Source organism: Chlorocebus sabaeus, chromosome X (assembly GCF_047675955.1).
Source record: "Chlorocebus sabaeus isolate Y175 chromosome X, mChlSab1.0.hap1, whole genome shotgun sequence".
NCBI classification, from domain to species: domain Eukaryota; kingdom Metazoa; phylum Chordata; class Mammalia; order Primates; family Cercopithecidae; genus Chlorocebus; species Chlorocebus sabaeus.
In genome coordinates, this window is record NC_132933.1 from 35,206,679 (window position 1) to 35,226,559 (window position 19,881).

The following is a 19,881-nucleotide window of genomic DNA, read 5'->3' on the forward strand; positions in this document are numbered from 1 at the left end:
TAGACCAGTAGAACAGAATAGAGAATACAGAAATAAGACTGCAGATCTACAACTATCTGATCTTCGACAAACCTGATGAAAACAAAGAATGGGGAAAGGCTTCCCTATTCAATAAATGGTGCTGGGAAAACATCATCCTATTTTCCTTCACTGCACTTCTCATTCAAAATGACCTTATTTACTTGCTTATTTTCTGTCTCTTCCCTGTCCCACTAGAATGTAAGTTCCATGAGAGCATGGACCTTGTTTGTTCTATCTACAGTTTGTTCAGTACCTAAAACAGTGTCCGACACTAAATAATCATTTGCTGAATAAATGTTGAATGATGCATGCTCTGTTTTTTCTTCAGTTAATACATACATCTTAAGTTTACATAGGCTTTAATTGGATCCTGGTTTTATGCGAAAGAAGGCCAGGCACGGGCTGAGACCTGGAGTTTGAGACCAGCCTGGGCAACATAGTGAGACTTCGCCTTTAAAAAAAAAAAAAAATTAGCCAAGCATGGTGGTATGTGCCTGCAGTCCCAGCTACTCTGGAGGTTGTTGTGGGAGGATTACTTGAGCCTAGGAGCCTGAGGCTGCAGTGAGCTATGATAATGCCACTGCATTCCAGCCCGGGCAAGAGAGCGAGACCCTGTCTCTAAAACAAACAAACAAACAAACAAACAAAAAACAAACAAACAAAAAACAAAAAAGAAAGAAAAAGAAAAAGAAAAAAAAATCTAACCAAGACAAACTGGTAAGATAGCCTTGACAAGGTGGAGAGAGAATACTTGGAAGCTGATCACTATTAAGAGAATACTTGGTCCAGCCTGGGACAGAGCAAGACTCTGTCTCAAAAAAAAAAAAAAAGAAATACTTGGAAGCTGATCACCATTAAGAATAGTTGATGCTCTCAGCAGAACAGGGTCCACAGGAAAAAATAAAAAATAAATAACAGTTGATGCAAAATAACCTTCAACTGTCCCACTATTTTTATCCAATTATTTTCTAATAACTGTTTATCAGTAGGAAAATCAGAAGCATTGTACGACATAATTCTGCGGATATTTTCCCTAAATTAAGCTACATAAAATTACACATTAATAATCTTTGGACCTCAATTTGATTAACTGATTGATTTTTAGAGGCAGGGTCTCGCAGTTGCCCAGGCTAGAATGCAGCGATCCTCCCACCTTAGCATCCCAAAGTGTTGGGATTACAGGCGTGAGTCACTGCACTCGGCCTATGTGTCACTGCACTCGGCCTAATTTGTTTCAATTATTTACTTAAAAAGATTAACATTCCTACACTAGCCAAAACTGCCAAGCAGTGATTAGACTTCTATTTTATTTGGCTTTAACAAAACTGTCTTGGAGTCTGAACTTTTAAAAGACAGTAACTCCTAAGGTACTCTGCTGTTTTAAGTCACAAGTTTAAAGGAGTGATATGGCACCTACCAGAGGATCTCCAGAGAAGACTTCTTAATAAAATCAGACTTAGGATATATGGTCAACTATGATTCTCTCTCAGTGATGTATAAGGTCCAGGTCCTTCTAACACCTTGATCAGGCTTTTGGGACAAAGGAATGCAAGCCAAGCATGTGTCCATAGACAACCAATGCCAACTTAGCTATACTTGAGACAGTCCATTACCTACTTCTGGTGATGTTCTGACCCATTATTAAATGCAGTACTTACTAAATCCCAGCTTCCCCACTATTAGGCAATTTCTCTAACTCCTATCTATCACAGTATCAAAAATTTGCTTCCTTAAAAGGTATGGTAGCTTATTCAATTTTCAGCAATTCACATCACAGTTACCTCCATCTGTGTTGGATATTATAGAGCTGCCTATTACCCCCCTGCAGTATTTGGTTATAAGATTTCAGCTTTTTAATTTTAATAAGCACACCCAACAAACTATTTGTATGAAAGTGATCTACACTCACATAAATCTTATTACCTACTAAAGAACATTAAGCTAAAAACATTAATTATAGAAAAATTCAGGTAACTTGTAATTTTTAGTAGTAAGGGAAGGGAAGCTACTAAAGTGAAATTTGTTTTAAAAAAGAAAAACTTAGAAATGTGACTTCCACTCTTTTGCTGAGAAAATTGTTTTAAAAAGTAACCCTTAAATCACTGTCATATTCATACATCCATTCCTTTCAATGCTGTTCCCTTTGTCGGAGTCTCATGTCTTGACATTTTAACTGCCTCTTGACAGCTTTCTTTGCACCTAAGTCTTTTTCCTCCAAACTTTCTTCTACCCTTCCACCAGTTTTCTTAATTCCCCAGCCAAACAAAACAAAACAAACAAAACAACAACAAAAAACCTTGGGCAGCACAGCTGTAAGACATATAAAAATTGACTTTTTAAATATCCCACTTTAGGCCTGGCACAGTGACTCATTCATGTAATCCCAATGCTTTGGGAGGCCAAGGGAGGGGGATGGCTTGAGGCCAGGAGTTTCAGACCAGTCTGGACAATCTAGCAGGACCCTGTCTCTAACAAATAAAAATAAAATAAAATAGCTGGGTGTGGGGTTTGAGTCTGTAGTCCTAACTACTTGGGAATCTCAGGTGGGAGGAGTCATTGAGACCAGGAGTTCAAGGTTATAGTGAGCTGTGATTGTGCCACTGCATTCTAGCCTGGGTGACAGAGTGAGACCTTCAAAAACCAAAAATATCCTAGTCAGGCCCAGTGGCTCAAGCCTGTAATCCCAGCACTTTGGGATGTCGAGATGGGCAGATCACTTGAGGTCATTTGAGACCAGTGTGGCCAACATGGCGAAATCCCGTCTCTACCAAAAATACAAAAATTGGCTGGGCGTGGTGGCTGGCACCTATAATCCCAGCTACTCGGGAGGCTGAGGCAGGAGAACTGCTCGAACCCAGGAGGCAGAGGTTGCAGTGAGCCAAGACTCCATCACTGTACTCCAGCCTGGGTGACAGAGTGAGACTCCATCAAAAAAAAAAAAAAAAAGAAAAAAAGAAAAGAAAGAAAGAAAAAAGAAAGAAAAGAAAGAAACCCAAAAATATCCTGCTTCAAAATTTTAAAGATCAGAGTTCTTTTCTAAATTTTTTTTTAACTTGAGACAGAGTCTCACTCGATCACCCAGGGTGGAGTACAGTGGCGCAATCTTGACTCACTGCAACCTCAGCCTCTCAGGTCCAAGTGATTCTCCTGCCTCAGTCTCCCAAGTAGCTGGGATTACAGGCGTGTGGCACCACGCGTGGCTAATTTTTGTATTTTTAGTAAAGATGGAGTTTCACCATGTTGGCCAGGTGGTCTCTAACTCCTGACCTCAGGTGATTTGCCCGTCTCAGCCTCCCAAAGTGCTGGGATTACAAGTGTGAGCCACTGCGCCCCGCCTCTTTTCTAAATTATAATTTAATTTTTAATTGACACATTATATGATACATATTTACAGGGTACAATGTGATGTTTCAATGCATGTATACATAGTATTATGATCAAATCAGGTAAACTGACATTCAAGGCTCATCACAATCTGGCCTCAATTTACTTTTCCAATACTCTACTGCTAAAACTTTTACACTGGTCACACTAGTCTTTCAATGCTCCTAGTAAATCCCATGCTTTTGCATATTAATTAGTCCCTACTATTTCCTAACTACAATGCTTTCCCAATTTTTCTCTATCTACCTATGCAAACCTCTCCCAATTTTCAAAGCTCAGCGAAAGTTCTATTTCCTCCCTGAAACTTTTCTCTGCTATTCCAGGTAACAGTGCTCTCACCGTCAACTCTATCTTCCTCTCGTTCCTCCAAACCCCTTGTGGCAGTTAACACATCTATTCTATTTTACAAACATCAAGACCTCATAAATTGCCCTTTTGTATAAATGTCTCTTCCATCAGACTGTAAAATCACCAACAATCAGAACTATATCAAGCCTTCTTTTATATTATGGTATTAATAAATGTATTGTTATTCATAATATGCAGTCAATAGCCTCAGTACATGTTTATCATAGAATACTACTCGGCAATAAAAAGAAACAAACCATTGATACAGACAACAACTTGGATGGATCGTGACCCTTTCAACCAATCCCATAAGGTTACGTAGTATACAATTCCATTTATGGAACATTCCTTAAGTGATAAAATTATAGAGACGGAAAACAGATTTAGGGATGATATGGGGAAGGTGGTGGATGTGGTTACAAAGGGGTAGTACAAGGGAGATTTTTGTGATGATGAAATAGTTCTGCATCTTCATTGTGTTGGTTATACAAACATACACATATCAAAAATTGGCGCAGAACTATACACTCACATTGCACCAATGTTAAATTCCTCATTTTAAAACTGTACTATAATTAAGCTATAACCACTGGTGAAATGGTGAAGAATATACAGGACCTTTCTGCATTATCTTTAAAGCTTCCTGTGAATCTATAATTATTTCAAAATAAAAAGTTAAAAAAATGAATATCCAACTTCATATTTATTTACTAAATATGTATACTTGTTATCTAATTTCATTCAAGTTAAGGACAATCTATAATTACTGGGTTAAAGTAAATTCTCCAAATCTATTTGTTATAATATAAAAATATCTTAGAGCTAAATGGCTTTTAAGACCTACAAGCAAAAACAGTAATTGCTTCTGGATATGAAGTTTGAGAGGTGGGGAAAGCTACATTTTCAACCATATACCTTTTGTCCTGAGTAAATTTCAACCCTACAGATGTTATTACTTTTAAAAAGTGTTTTTATTAAATATTAAGTAAATACAAAATAATTTTTATTTAACATAAGAAAAGCGTTATGATATAACCTTTCTTAAGCACTCAATTTAAGAAAAAGAACATTCTTATTAGTTTTCAAGTCTCTTGTGTATCCTTCTCCATTTCCATTACAATGTCTCCCCCTCAGAGAATGACCAATACCCTAAATATTGTATTTCTCATTCCCTGGTAATTTTTCACAGTTTTACCATGTTTTTATATCTAAACAATCTATTCTCTAAACAATATATTCTTTAGTTTGGCACGCTTTTGAACTTAATATAAATGGAATGCTACTATATATGTTTTTCTATAAGTAGTTACCCCCCACTCAACACTCTAGTGCTGAAATTCATCCATGTCATTGTATATAACTAATTCATTCATTTCTACTAATGTAGAATATTTCATATAAATATATCATAATTTATCAAAGAGACTGGTATCCAATGTGTATAAATAGAAGGTCGGTATACTGGAACTGAAAAAAATACAGCATGTTTGAGATTACACATACATACAAATACACATATAGACATACACATAAAAAATATATACTCTATCTGATATAAATAATTCTGTTTCATGATATCTTATACTTAAAATGGCTCTGAGTGGCATAATATCTCAATACCAAACTCCTCTGCCTGAATATAAGCTGAGATTGATTTTTATGTATAGTGATGGTACATGGGCCCACAAGAAGTATACATGTATTTCAGTTACTGTACATTTTTTGTCACGCAAGTATTAATTTTTTGCTTTTTTGTGAGGTGGAGTCTCGCTCTGTCGCCCAGACTGGAGTGCAGTGGCATGATCTCAGCTCACTGCAGCCTCCATCTCCTGGGTTCAAGCAATTCTCCTGCCTCAGTCTCCCAAGTAGCTGGGACTACAGGTCTGCGCCACCACACCTGGATAATTTTTGCATTTGTTTTTTTAGTAGAGACGGGGTTTCACCATGTTGGCCAGGCTGGTGTCAAACTCCTGACCTCAACTGATCTGCCCACCTCAGCCTCCCAATGTGTTGAGATTACAGGTGTGAACCACCATGCCTGGCCGAGTATTACTTTTTCAACACACACACACACACTCTCACACGTTCTTTTATTCTAGACATCATAAAACAAGTAAAAATCAGTAGAAATCTAAAAAATACTTACAGTTCCTTCCTTACAGCATAATATTTAGTTACGTATTTCTAGAGTACCTATTTATACGAAGTAGGACATAATGACAATATTACTGAACAAAAAATAAGTAAAAAAAAGCAAAAGCAAGAAAATGAAGAATTACATAAAAACACAAATAAAAAGTATACAATTTCTAAAAACATAACTTTCAGAAAGCACAACTTACCTTGAATGTTGAAAGCCCAACTTTTCCTGGAGACCTGTTCAGAAATAAAAGTAAGGAGGTGTTGAATAGAGGAGATGAGAAGAGAAATACTTCTACATACTTATTACAGACAAGTCCACATTTAAAAAGTGTGTATATATTTTGTGATTGAAAAGTCTTATGTGCATACAGAAAATGTGGAAAACAAAAAGTGGAGAAGAGGCTGGGCGCAGTGGCTCATGCCTGTAATCCCAGCACTTTGGGAGGCTGAGCCGGGCGGATCACCTGAGGTCAGGAGTTCAAGATCAGCCTGAATATGGCAAAACCCCACCTCCACAAAAAATACAAAAATTAGCCAGGCGTGGTGGTACGTGCCTATAATCCCAGCTACTTGGGAGGCTGAAGCAGGAGAATCACTTGAACCGGGAGGTGGAGGTTTCAGTGAGCCGAGATCATGCCACTGCATCCCAGTCCTGGTGACAGAGCGAGACTCCATCTCAAAAAGAAAAAGAAAAAAAAAGTGGAGAAGACCAGTCTGGTCAACAGAATGAGACCCTGTCTCTACAAATAATTTTAAAATTATCCAGGTGTGGTGGCTACTGCCTGTAGACCCAGCTACCTGGGAGGCTGAGGCACGAGGATTGCTGTAGCCCAGGAGTTCAAGAATGCAGTGAGCCATGATTGCACTCCAGCTTGGGGGAGAGAGCAAGATCCCATCTCTTTTAAAAAAAAAAAAAAAAAGAGAGAGAAGAAAATTACCATGATTCATACATAATCTTATCACCTAGAGATTTGAGTATCTTTTGTCTTCATATGTATATATAGTTGTATATGACATAACACTACAACAAATACCTTTATAAATGAAAATTTGTGCACCTCCATAATACATTTCCTTAAAATAAGTTTATCTAGCAGTGGGATTAGAGGTCAGAAGTATACAAACTTTCCAGAAATTTGAGAAACTTTCAAACTGCCAACCATAACTGTTGTACCTGTTTACACTCCTACTGCTCTATGAATGCCTATTTCTTAATATCCTCGCCAAAAATGAATGTTATTTTAAACTTTTTCTTACCAAGTTGACAGGCAAAAGTATATCTCATTGGTGTTTTAATGTGTACTTTGATTTCCAGTGTGGATGAAAATTTTCATATGTATTAGACATTTATATCGCTTTTGAAGAGATACCCATTTTGTTCTCAGTTTTTACTTTTTCTTTTTTTTTAAAGACAGAGTCTTGCTGTTGCCCAGACTAGAGTGCAGTGGTGTGATCTTGGCTCATTGCAGCCTCGAACTCCAGGTCTCAAGCGATCGTCCAGCCTCAGTTTCCTGAGTAGCTGGGACTACAGGCATGTGCCACCACACCCAGCTAATATTTTGTATTTTTTTTTTGTAGAGACGTGTCTCACTATGTTGCCCAGGCTGGTCTTGAACTCTTGGGCTCAAGCAATCCTCTCATTTCAGTCTCTCAAAGTACTGAGATTACAGGAACGAATCACTGTGTACTGCTCTCTGCTCATTTTTCTACTGGAGCAAGACTGTTCTTAAACAGACTACTCTGGATGTAATATATATTTTTTTGAGACAGGGTCTCATTCTGTTACTCAGGCTTGAGTGCAGTGACACCATCATGGCTCACTGCAGCCTCAACCTCCTGGGCTCAAGCAATCCTCCCACCTCAGTCTCCCAAGTACTGGGACTACAGGCATGTGCCACCATGCCCAGCTGATTTCTCCACTTTTGTATAGAGACGGGGTTTGCCATATTGCTCAGGGTGGTCTCGAACTCCTGGGCTCAAGCAATCCACCCGCCTCAGCCTCCCAAATTGCTGAGATTACAGGAGGGAGCCATCATACCCAGCCTGGATGTAATAATTTTTAAAAGTAACTTTTCACCATTTCACCCCTTCCCCCACATTATTTTTTTGAATAGGAACAGTCTGATATCTGCTTCAAAGCATAAGGCTACTTAGTTATACCTTGGGGTTATGCAATAAGAAAGTTTTAAATAATTAATATGCCGTTCCTAATTTTTTTTGGTAAAATCTAATGATTACATGATGCAAATTTGAATTGAAAGGCACCTTCAAGATGATCTAATCACACAGCCTCTTTTTACAGATCAAGAAACTGAGATTCCAAGAGATTAAGTGACTTTTCCTGAAAGTCATATTTTGTAGCACAAGCAAGAGAAGTAATGAGTCCTACTAACATGTTTTTATATGCCAAATTGGGTAATGACATTTGGTAGAGGAATCCTTGACCTCTAATAAAAACTTAAGTTTGTTAAAAAAATTACTTTTGAGTAACAAAAAATTAATCCCTTTATTCAACAAACATTTACAGGCTAGGTGCAGTGGCTCATACCTGTAATCCCAGCACTGTGGGAGGCCAAGGCGGGAGAATCGCTTGATCTCAGGAGTTTGAGATCAGCCTAGGCAATATAGTGACACCCCATCTCTACAAAATAAAAATAAACCAGTCAGGCATGGGGTTGCACACCTGTAGTCTTAGCTACTTGGGAGGCTGATGTAGGAGGATCACTTGAGCCCAGGAGCCATGAGCCATGATTGTGCTACTGCACTCTAGCCTGGGTGAGAGAGAGACCTTGTCTCAAAACAAAAAACAAAACCAGACACCCAAAGCTGACATTTATGAATTACCTACTATGTACCAAGACTAGAGATACAAAGATAAATGAGATACAATTCTAGTTTGGGGGAGGGGGTTAAATTTGTTTAGAAAACAAAAAAAGTAATTTTCATAAAATAGCACCCATTTAATTACAATGTCTGGTCAATATAAATATGTGTTAACAAAGAACAATTTTTAGAAATGAAAACATATATTGCTAATTATTTGGGTCCCCTGACAAACTTACACTGCAATGTATCAAAATCCTGTTTATCTAGAGTTGATTAGTTAGGACTGAAGCTAATCCATACTCAAAAAAAGAAAGAAGATTCCACACAAATCGATGTCTTAAATAACACAAGTGCAATCAAAACAACAACAACAATTAAAAAGCAAAAATGAAAAACCGGTTTTTTTTTTTTTTTTAAGACGGGATCTCACTTTGTTGCCCAGGCTGGTCTTGAATTCCTAGCTTCAAGCGATCCTCCCACCTCAGCCTCCCAAAGTGCTGGGATAACAGAGGTGAGCTACTGCACCTAGCCTGAAAAACCTTTAAGGGGCACAGATTTCCATGTGGTACAAATTCAGAATGCCAATCACCTGCAACAAAGGCATAAAGGCAAGAAGGGTAAGATATTTTAAAATTAAGCCCCATATGAGGTAGAGAAGGGAAGAAACTTGGCCTTTCCAGCAACCCTCACACCTTGAGATATCTGAACAGGTTTTTTAGCTGTCTGTCAAAAAAAAAAACAAAAACAAAAACAAAAAACAGGAAGCCACATTTATTTCTTGTGTGTCACTGGTTTCAAAAACAGTACTCTCTGGCTGTTGATTCAAAGGATCAAAGTTATTGGTTAATTACTGACACACATGGAAATACTCTGGATTGGTTCTGGTAGGGCTTTACATATAACTGTGTACAAACTATACAGAGTTACTTATTATTTCCTTTTGAGAGACAAGGAGACAGTAAAATATAGACTTTTGAGCAGATGAACCTTGCTTCAATATTGTTTCTACTATTTATCCTATGTGTGATCAAATCATTTCTCCAAGCCTCGATCTCATCCTCTGCAAAAGGGGGTAAAACCATTTATTTCATAGAACTGCTATGAGGATGAAGTGAGTGAGTACATGGGGCACACATGATAGTGTAGTCTCTTCAGCAGCTCTGAAATGCTCCAAGTTTCTCAAAGGCACTTTGGCAGTCTGTCAGTAGTGGGGAGCCTGAGACCAATTTCTGGAATACAGCAAAGGTCCCCCACAGCCTGTCAAGTTCTAGCACATTTAACAACAGGGAACATGAAAAAGCCATATCATATTGAGTTGGTGATTAAAATGGGATCCTGCTTGCAACTGGGTGACATCACTAAATAAAAAACTAGTAACAAAAGACACTCATGTTTGAGGTATATTTAAAATGTTACAAAGTTGTTAAGACCTTAGTAGGTAGGAATATTTCAAACTACTACAATTTCAAGTCTATTAAGCCTAAAACTGTCTTTAACAGGGTAGTCTGTGAGAGTAGAATTCTTTTGTGACAAATTTCTAAATCCATTTATAAAACATTAATGCCTAGTAAAAAGTGAAGGCATATTTATAACTTGTAAAGTTGGCTAAAATGATTTGTATCATGTGCCAAGATGAAAAAAAAACAATTCATTTCACCCTAAGAAGCAATAAAAAGCATTAGTATTACCACACAAAACTTCCCTAATAGGGGCCTTGTAAAAATAATAAAGCACCGCATATTCTCACTCATAAGTGGGAGCTGAACAATGAGAACATATGGGCATAGGGAGGGGAACATCACACACTGGGGCCTGTCGGGGGGTGGGGGGCAAGGGGAGGGATAGCATTAGGAGAAATACCTAATGTAGGTGATGGACTGATGGATGCAGCAAACCACCATGGCACATGTATATCTACGTAACAAACCTGCACGTTCTGCACATGTATCCCAGAACTTAAAGTATAACGAAAAAATAATAATAATAAAACAGTGGCCATCATTTATTAAGCATTTGCCAAAAACTGTAACACTTGACGTGTTTTAGCTTCTTTGGTCCTCACAGTCCTCCTATTAGGTGGTTATATTACTTTCTCTGTTTTACAGAACAAAAAACTGGCTTGAGTCAGATTAGGTCATTTACATTGTACAGCTAGTAAACAGTAGGGCCAGAATTTGACCCTAGGTAGACTGACTCCAGAGCCCATTCTCTCAACCACTTCACAATATTGCCTCCTCTCTGGGTAAGGGCTTAGAAGAAGATAATTACGAAAACACTGTAACTGGAGCTGTCTATGAGCACCAAAGTAAAGGCAATTAGCGCTGCTTCTTGAATTGAACTAAACTGATTAAGTCAAAGGCTCTGAATCCTGACCTGCCTTTAACAACTACAATTAACACCTAATTGCCTTGGCACTGTTAGGGAATGAAATAATGAAATGTTCCACATGTAAAATTTCCAGAGAGATGAAGCTTTTGAGTGCCAAATTTTTGATAATATAACTATTTTTGATTTTAAAATCTCAAAAGCAGCTTGTAAATAAGTACATGAGTAGGTTAAACCTTATAGTTTCAGTACTCTTTCCCTGAAAATATCTTCTTAAACAAAGGATATACAATTTTCCTTCTTAATTATCACACTCAAATACTACACTATATATTTTGATACACTTTAGGGACGCTAAAGTGCAGATTTATTTGCCTTCAAGGACCCTAGGTTACCATGCCTGGAATGTCTGTGTTTTATAGTTTTATATTTCCTTCCTCACTTTAAGTGGTAACTTCTTTTGTTGTTGTTGTTTTGTTTTTTGAGACAGAGTTTTGCTCTTGTTGCCCAGGCTGGAGTGCAGCGGCATGATCTGGGCTCACTGCAACCCCCACCTCCCAGGTTCAAGCTATTCTCCTGCCTCAGACTTCTAGGTAGCTGGGATTACAGGCATGCGCCACCACCCCAGCTAATTTTGTATTTTTAGTAGAGACGGGGTTTCTCCATGTTGGTCAGGCTGGTCTCAAACTCCTGACCTCAGACGATCTGCCTTCCTCAGCTTCTCCAAATGCTGGGATTACAGGCATGAGCCACTGCACCCAGCTGATAAACAGTTGCTTATTACAGTCAGCCATGCGCCTGCATTTAAAAGCTTTCTTCCCAACATCCTTCTCACTTGTGCTTCTAATCTGCATTGAGCTGGGAAATCAGATTTCCTTAATATGAAATTGTATGGTGAAGGGAGAATCTAGGGATCCTAAGGGTCTCCCCATGAGACTTTATATACATAACCTTATTTTGTGTGGCACTGTTTTTTAATTGAACTGTTCAGAGGCTTTTAAAATGCTTACTTCTTGTTTTCAGCTGTATCTTGAGAACTGTCATTACCACAGAGGTGGCCACCAGATAAGTAAGGTGTTATTAATCTTCAGTATCCTTAGACAACTCAATAATTCTCTGTAAATAAGTCTCTAATGTCAAAGTAGAGACAATAACAGTAGACTATTTCAGTGTTTATGTGCCTAAAGAAAACAACTATTAATGTTCAAGTTTGGGGATGGGAGGCAGAAATGGGGAACTAGATGTCAAGAAAATTAAATTCTACTCTTAGCTCTCTCATTAACTAGCAGAAATATCTTAAGGGATTTTAGAGTTCCTATAATTTCAGGGAATTTTGTCTTAAGACCCTTCATTAGTTTGAAAGTAAAGATATAATTTGTACCATGATTAATGATCTAAATATTATATCCTCTAATTTCCCTTAAAGTTGAAATATATAAAACATGGATATAATCTGACATACACATACATACCCAGAAATGCTACATCTAGTTAACTAGAAAAATATTTTTTTCTCCAGTGATAGTAGGGAGCTAAAAAAAGAAAAATAGAAAAATCTTTCTTCAAAATATTCTGTAGATACTAAATGGGGTAAATTAGATTTATCCTTTTTACATATTAAGGTAATTTTTCCCAGAGAAAGTTCAAATATCTACATAAAATAACATTATTAAACCACACATACATGGAAAATTTTTCAGAAAACTCTGAAGTTACATGTAGACATATTTGAGTACTGGTGGTATGTACCACTTTAAAGAAAACCTGACAAACCAAAATGAGAGCTTCAAAAGTTCACTTTTCCTTTCCAAAGCTTTCATCATAGGGCACCTTTAAATCAAATATTTCTGATGCATTTACTATCTGATCAATAAATATTTAAAAAATAAATATGCTTCTTACAAAGTTGAACAAAAATATAACTTTCGAGGGCTAGGCTTCCTTGCTCACCTAACAGCAGACACAAAACAAAACTCAAACTTCCAACATATTAATACTAATTACAAATATGGTAAATCTTTAAATCAAGCAAATTAATATATTTTTCACTTTACATACTGATCTTTTTTTGTGGTGAGAACATTCAAATTTTACTCTGTCAGCAATTTTGAAACATAATTATTATAGTCATCATGCTGTGCAATAGTTCTCCAGAACTTATTCCTCCTGTCTAACTAAAACTTTGTACCCTTTGACCAATATTTTCCCATTCCCCAGCTGCTCCCTACTCCCCCAACCCCTGGCAACCACCATTCTACTCTGCTTCTATGAGTTCATCATTTTTACATTCCACATATAAGTGAGATTATACAGTAGCAGTCTTCCTATGTCTGGTTTATTTCACTTAACATAATGTCTTCTAGGTTTATCCATATTGCCACATATGACACGATTCCATTCTTATGTTGGCCATTTGTCTGTATGTCTTCCTTTGAGAAATGTCTGTTCAGGTCCTCTGCCCATTTTTAAATTGGGTTGTTTTCTGGCTACTGAGTTGTCTGAATTCCTTACATTCTGTGGGTATTAATCCCTTATCAGATGTATGGTGTGTTAGTCCATTTGCATTGCTATAAATAAATACCTAAGGCTGAGTAATTTATTTAAAAAAAAAAAAAAAAAAAAAGTTTAGGCCGGGCACAGTGGCTCATGCCTGTAATCCCAGCACTTTGGGAGGCTGGGGCGGGTGGATCACGAGGTCAGGAGATCGAGACCATCCTGGCCAATATGGTGAAAACTCGTCTCTACTAAAAATACAAAAATTAGCTGGGTATGGTGCTGCATGCCTGTAATCCCAGCTACTCGGGGAGGCTGAGGCAGGAGAATCCCTTGAACCAGGAAGTTGGAGGTTTTAGTGAGCCAAGATTGCACCCCCGCACTCCAGCCTGGCGACAGAGCGAGACTCCGTCTAAAAAAAAAAAAAAAAAAAAAAAAAAAAAAAAAGAGGTTTATTATTTTAACTCATGGTTTTGCAGGCTGTACAAGAAGAGTGGTACCAGCATCTGCTCCTGGTGAGGGCCTCAGGAAGCTTCCAATCGTGGTATGCAAAGGGGTGCATCACATAGCAAGACAGGAAGAAAGTGGAGGAGGAGATGCCACACACTTTTAAACAACCAGATCTTGCGTGAACTCAGGCCAAGAAGTCATTCATTGTGAGGACAGCACCAAGACATTCATGAGGGATCTGCCCTATGACTGAAACACCTCCCACCAGGCCCACCTCTAATACTGAAGGTCACATTTCAACATGAGAATTGGAGGGGACAAAACATCTAAACCATATCATTTGCTTTGCAAATATTTTCTCCCAATCTGTAGGTTGTCTTTTCACTGTTGTTTCCTTTGCTGTGCAATTTTATCAGACCAATTTTAGTCTGACACAATCTCATTTGTGTATTTTTGCTTTTGTTGCCTATGCTTTTGGGGTTAAATCCAAAAAATCATTGCCTAATGTCAAAAACAGCAAATTTTTGATTTTGCAACATAGTTTCTGAAATTGAAGACAGTGTCTATCAATGCAGGAATTGAATTTAAACATAAAAAGCAGCATCTGAAACAGCTTCAAAATAAATTCTGATTCAAATAAGTACTGATATTCTACTAAAAAACCCACATGGCTTACAGATCAAATACTAAAATTATTTAGTGTGTCTTCCACTTAGGTTTTGAATATAAAGATAATTTTAAGATTAGTACTTCAGCAACTTTCAATATAAACAGAACATTTTAATGTGTTATATCCTGTTTTCTATTAGAAAGTTATTTTCGGCCGGGTGCAGTGGCTCACGCCTGTAATCCCAGCACTTTGGGAGGCCGAGGTGGGCGGATCACGAGGTCAGATCGAGACCATCCTGGCTAACACGGTGAAACCCCGTCTCCACTAAAAATACAAAAAATTAGCCGCGCGTGGTGGTGGGTGCCCGTAGTCCCAGCTACTCGGGAGGCTGAGGCAGGAGAATGGCGTGAACCTGGGAGGCAGAGCTTGCAGTGAGCCGAGATCGCACCACTGCACTCCAGCCTGGGCGACAGAGCAAGACTCTGTCTCAAAAAACAAAAAAAAAAGAAAGAAAATTATTTTCATACACTAGCTAACATTTAGTTTATATTAACAAAGCTCATGTCTGAATATGAAATAGTTTATTACATGCTTTCTCCAGTCCCTATTCATTTAGCATTTTAATTATAGAAATTTTTTTGGCCAGGCATGGTGGCTCATGCCTGTAATCCCAGCACTTCGGGAGGCCGAGGCAGGCGGATCATCTGAGGTCAGGAGTTTGAGACCAGCCTGGCCAATGTGGCAAAATTCCATCTCTGCCAAAAATATCAAAAAAAAAAAAAAAAAAATTAGCCAGGCGTGGTGGTGCACACCTGTAGTCCCAGCATACTCAGGAGGTTGAGGCAGAAGAATCACTTGAACCGGGAGGCAGAGGTTGCAATGAGCTGAGATCACGCCACTGCATTCCAGCCTGGGCAACAGAGCAAGACTCCATCTCAAAAAAAAAAAATTAGATATATTATATATATATAAAGTCACTATTTCAAAAAATGTACATGACTTCAAAACACTGTTCTGGTGATTTTATAAAACGGTATAGGAATTAGTTTTCTTTAATAAACTCTGACCTGATTGAGTGATCACCTTCAGATACCTGAAGCAAAATTTCATAATAAGGTCATTATTCCCAATGATAGGAGCCTAGTCATTGATAAGATGACAATAACTACAACTTAACCAAAAGTTGCCCACTGATTTTTCCATGGGAAGCAAAATGTCAAATTCTTTATAAACTCTGACATAATAGTACTGCATTCAATACAACTGAAGCAAAAAGTACAAGTATGCAAACAAACGGAACATTTTAGTAACCCTCTTAGATGGCTACACTTTGGAACTTGCTAAACCTGACTCTCGAATTTAGTATGTTGAGAATGGTATCCATGTACTTTATAGAAATAAATACCAATTTGACAGAAAATATATTACAGCAGTCTATTTTAAAAAAGATTTCGATACAATATAACAACTGTGGTTTTTCTATCACAGTTATTCAAAGTGAGCATATTACCTACTGATGTTACCTAGTGTTAAAGAAATTCACAGTAATCCTTTTTAAAATCCTAAAAGGATTTTAAAAAAATCAGTCAGAAGGCAAGAGTACTTTTCTTTTTAGTATCTGAAGGAAACTTAAGAATCATTTAGACCAACTGTCTCATTTTACATGTGAGGGAAATGATGCCATGGGTTAAATTAATCCATTAATTCAACATTTACTGATTGTTTCCATGTGCCAGGCATGGTCCCAGGTATTGGGTATAAAGTAGTGAACAAAACAGACATGGTCCCTGCCATCTTAGAATTTATGCTAAGACCTAGTGAAGACTAGGACCCAAGTTTCTTTGCTGGTTCTAATAACCCATGCAGCCTCTCTACACTAGTAAGTCTAATGTCCCTTATGGTTTCACATAGGTAGGTAGCCAGTCAAGTGAAACTATGGCCCTTTAGTAAGGCCTTAATTTATCTAGAAGTACCACCACAAATTTCTCAGGGAAAGCCTGGGGGTCCCAGAGACTGAAAGGACAACAAGACATCAATCTGAAAGTACAAGAGCTATAATTTTAGCTACACAATAAAACAAAAGAGCGGAAACAGGAGACCTGAGTTTTAGTCCCAAATCTGCCAGTAAAAATCTGTGTGACAATAAATATTTAGGGGGAGTTTTTCCAACATTTACGTATGGCTATTTCAAATATATACAAAATTGAAAGAATAATATTATAAACCCAAATGTACATGTTGATCATGTTCAACAATGATCAATATCAGTACTCCTCTTCCACCCCTCAGCCAGATTATTTTGAAGCAAATCCCAGAAACCATTTCATTTTTAACCATAAATATTTCAGTATGCATCTAAAAAGGACAAAGATTTCTTTTTAAAACATAACCACAACACTATTATAAAATTTAACAATTCCTTATTATATACAATATATTAAGAGATTATATATATTATATATAACACGCTGTTATATAACATTCAGACTTCCCAGACTGCCCAAATTTTTTTACATTTGGTTTATGTCAATCAAATAAGATCCATATATTACAATCAGTTGATATGTCTCTTTCAATAAATCAGCAGGTTCCCCTTCAATCTCTCTTATTTCTTGCAATTCATGTGTTAAAGAAAGTAGGTTGCTCATCCTGTAGAATTTCTCATGTCTGAATTTTGTTGATTACATCTCCATGGTGACATGTCAGAAGAAATATATATTTTTAAAACATGCATGAGAGATTGGAAGGATGGAATGGGCACATATCCAAGAAAAATTGCAAAAACCTGTAAGAACATTATCAGAAAGGCTGGCACTCAGAATGTGCTAAGATTTAAAAAAATACTGGAGACAAAGATTTTCTTTAATTTATACTCAGAACAAGCACAACAAATATAAAGTGCAGGTCTACTTATATATGGATAAGTATACATTATTATAATGTAAAAGGCTATCTCCACTTTTTTATTCTATTAAGATTACCGATAGTCAAACCAGAAAGGGAAAAACAAATTGTAGAATGAGGAAACTGAATCCCAAAGCATTCAAGGAAATAAAAGTACCTAACTATTAATATTATAGGTGACTACCATTCTACTCTCCCAAATTATGTCCGAGTGTATCTGAGAATTTACAGAGCTCAATTTTCATCTAAAATCTTTGAAGAATCAGGGGAATGGAAGGGGATGATGTAAAGAAAACACTAACAGTCAACTCTGTAAAGCAGGTAGATGCCTAGATGCCACCAACTACAGACAGATTGATTTGATGTCAATTCCAAACAAATTTCTTAAGCACTGTTTAATTGTTTAAGAGCCCTATGCAAGGGGAAAAGATACTCATTAAGAGTCAGCAAGCATTCACGGAAGCCAATCATGCAAGATTAACCTAATTTCCTTTTCTGATAGGGTTACCAGCCTAGAATAAAAGGGAATATTGTATACACACAAAAATCTGGTTTTAAGCACTAAATTTTCTATCCTACCTGATGTTCTTACTAATGTCTTGGATGAGGACACTGACAGCATATCCACTAAATTTACAGATAACACAAAGTTGGGAGAGACAGGTAATATACTGGCTGACAGGACCCCAAAATACTTCCTTTTTTTTTTTTTTTTTTGGAGACAGGGTCTTGCTCTGCTGCCCAGGCTGGAGTGCAGTGGCACGATCATGGTTCACTGTAGCCTCGACCTTCCAGGCTCAAGCAGTCCTTCCACCTCAGCCTCCCAAAGTGCTGGGATTACAGGTATGAGCCACTGCAACCAGCAACCAAAATATTTCAATGGGCTAGAACAATGGGTCACATCTTAACAGTATGAAATGTAGTAGGGATAAATGTAAAATGCATGATGGGAGACACATGGCTTAACAGCAAATCATGTGAAAACACTTGGGTATTTTGGTTGATTGCTCAGACAAAGACTGTGATATGGCTGCCAAAACTACTGTGTTTTTAGGCTGAATTATCAGAACTATCATGTCCAGAGCAAGGGGAATGGTAAATTCTATTCTACTTCTTACTGATAAAAGCACACTTAGGAACATCATATACTTTTTGAGATTCATTTTAAAAGGAACACTGATGAAACAGGACATATTCAAAAGAGAATCAATTTGGTGAATGTTCTAGAAACTGAGTGGAATGATGTAAAGAACTATCTAGAAACTGAGTGGAATGATATAAAGAACTAAGGATGGCTAACCAGAAGAAGATAAGGAAGAAAAGTAGTTGTTTTCAAATGTTTGAAGCATCATGCAGCAGAACTAGGACTAAGGGTAGAAATTACAAAGAGATAGGCTTTTGTTCAACCTAACAATCTCAGTACCAATCTGAGTTTACAAAAAGCAATAAGCTGCCTCCTTGATAAAGTATTAAAACAGAAACTCAATGATGTCTCAATAGGGATACTGCAGAAGGCTGGAACAGGCAATCTCTGTGGTCTTGTTTCTATTTCTAAAGTCACAATCTCTTTAAACCTCAGTTTCCACACCTGTAAAATGAAGGAGTTGTATTAGTTGAGCCTTTAGGTCCCTTCATTCAGTCAACAAATCCTTATTGGTTATCTACCATGTGCCAGGCACTTTCGGGCATTGAAATATAAAGGGTGAGAAAGATCCAGCCCTTGCCCACAGAAAGGTCATAATCTGATAAGCTGAGGAAAATATAACAGATAATTTCAATATAAGGTAACAATTGCAATGAGAGACACAAGCACATGATAACCTTGAAATACAGAGGAGGGGCACCTAAGTGTGTATGTAAGTGGGGGAAGAGGACATATTTGGATAGGCTTTCTGGAATAGACCCTCCAGCTATTTCTACAAGACAAAATTATATAAGACTATAGAAGTTCTTTAAAACACTAAATAAATTTACACTAAACACTAACTTCAGCTTATTGCTCTCAACTGGCACTTGCTAAAGATGAATTTTTCTGCTTACTGATGGATATTGTAGACTGCTGTAATAATTTTTACAAAGGAGGAGTTAGAAATCTAACTTTTAAAAATTAATAAAAAAAAAACCAGATTTCTGATTTTTTGTTCTAGGAATCCTAAAGTTTATGCCTAGCTGATTTGAATTAATCACTTAATGCATGCTCTAGCTGGTGTTTTTCTTTCCTTTAATTTGGTGTATAATATATCTGAACAATCAGTAATCTTTCCAAGTAAAGACAAAAACTGAAGATTCACCACTGTAGACATCAAATAATAAAAATGAAATTTTCACAAACCAAAGAGTTTAATTATGTTAGATGTATTACAGCAGACAAGTAATCA

General features: G+C 37.3%; 1 protein-coding gene across 1 annotated transcript in view; it reads right to left on the reverse strand.

Annotated features, from left to right (window-relative positions):
• WDR44 (WD repeat domain 44) overlaps nt 1–19,881 on the reverse strand; it is a 97,364-nt gene that overhangs the window by 59,550 nt on the left and 17,933 nt on the right. The window contains exon 2 of the mRNA XM_008019537.3: nt 6,096–6,129. Within this exon, the coding sequence (XP_008017728.1) occupies nt 6,096–6,129 (34 nt within the window). The remainder of the gene's footprint in view (nt 1–6,095; nt 6,130–19,881) is intronic.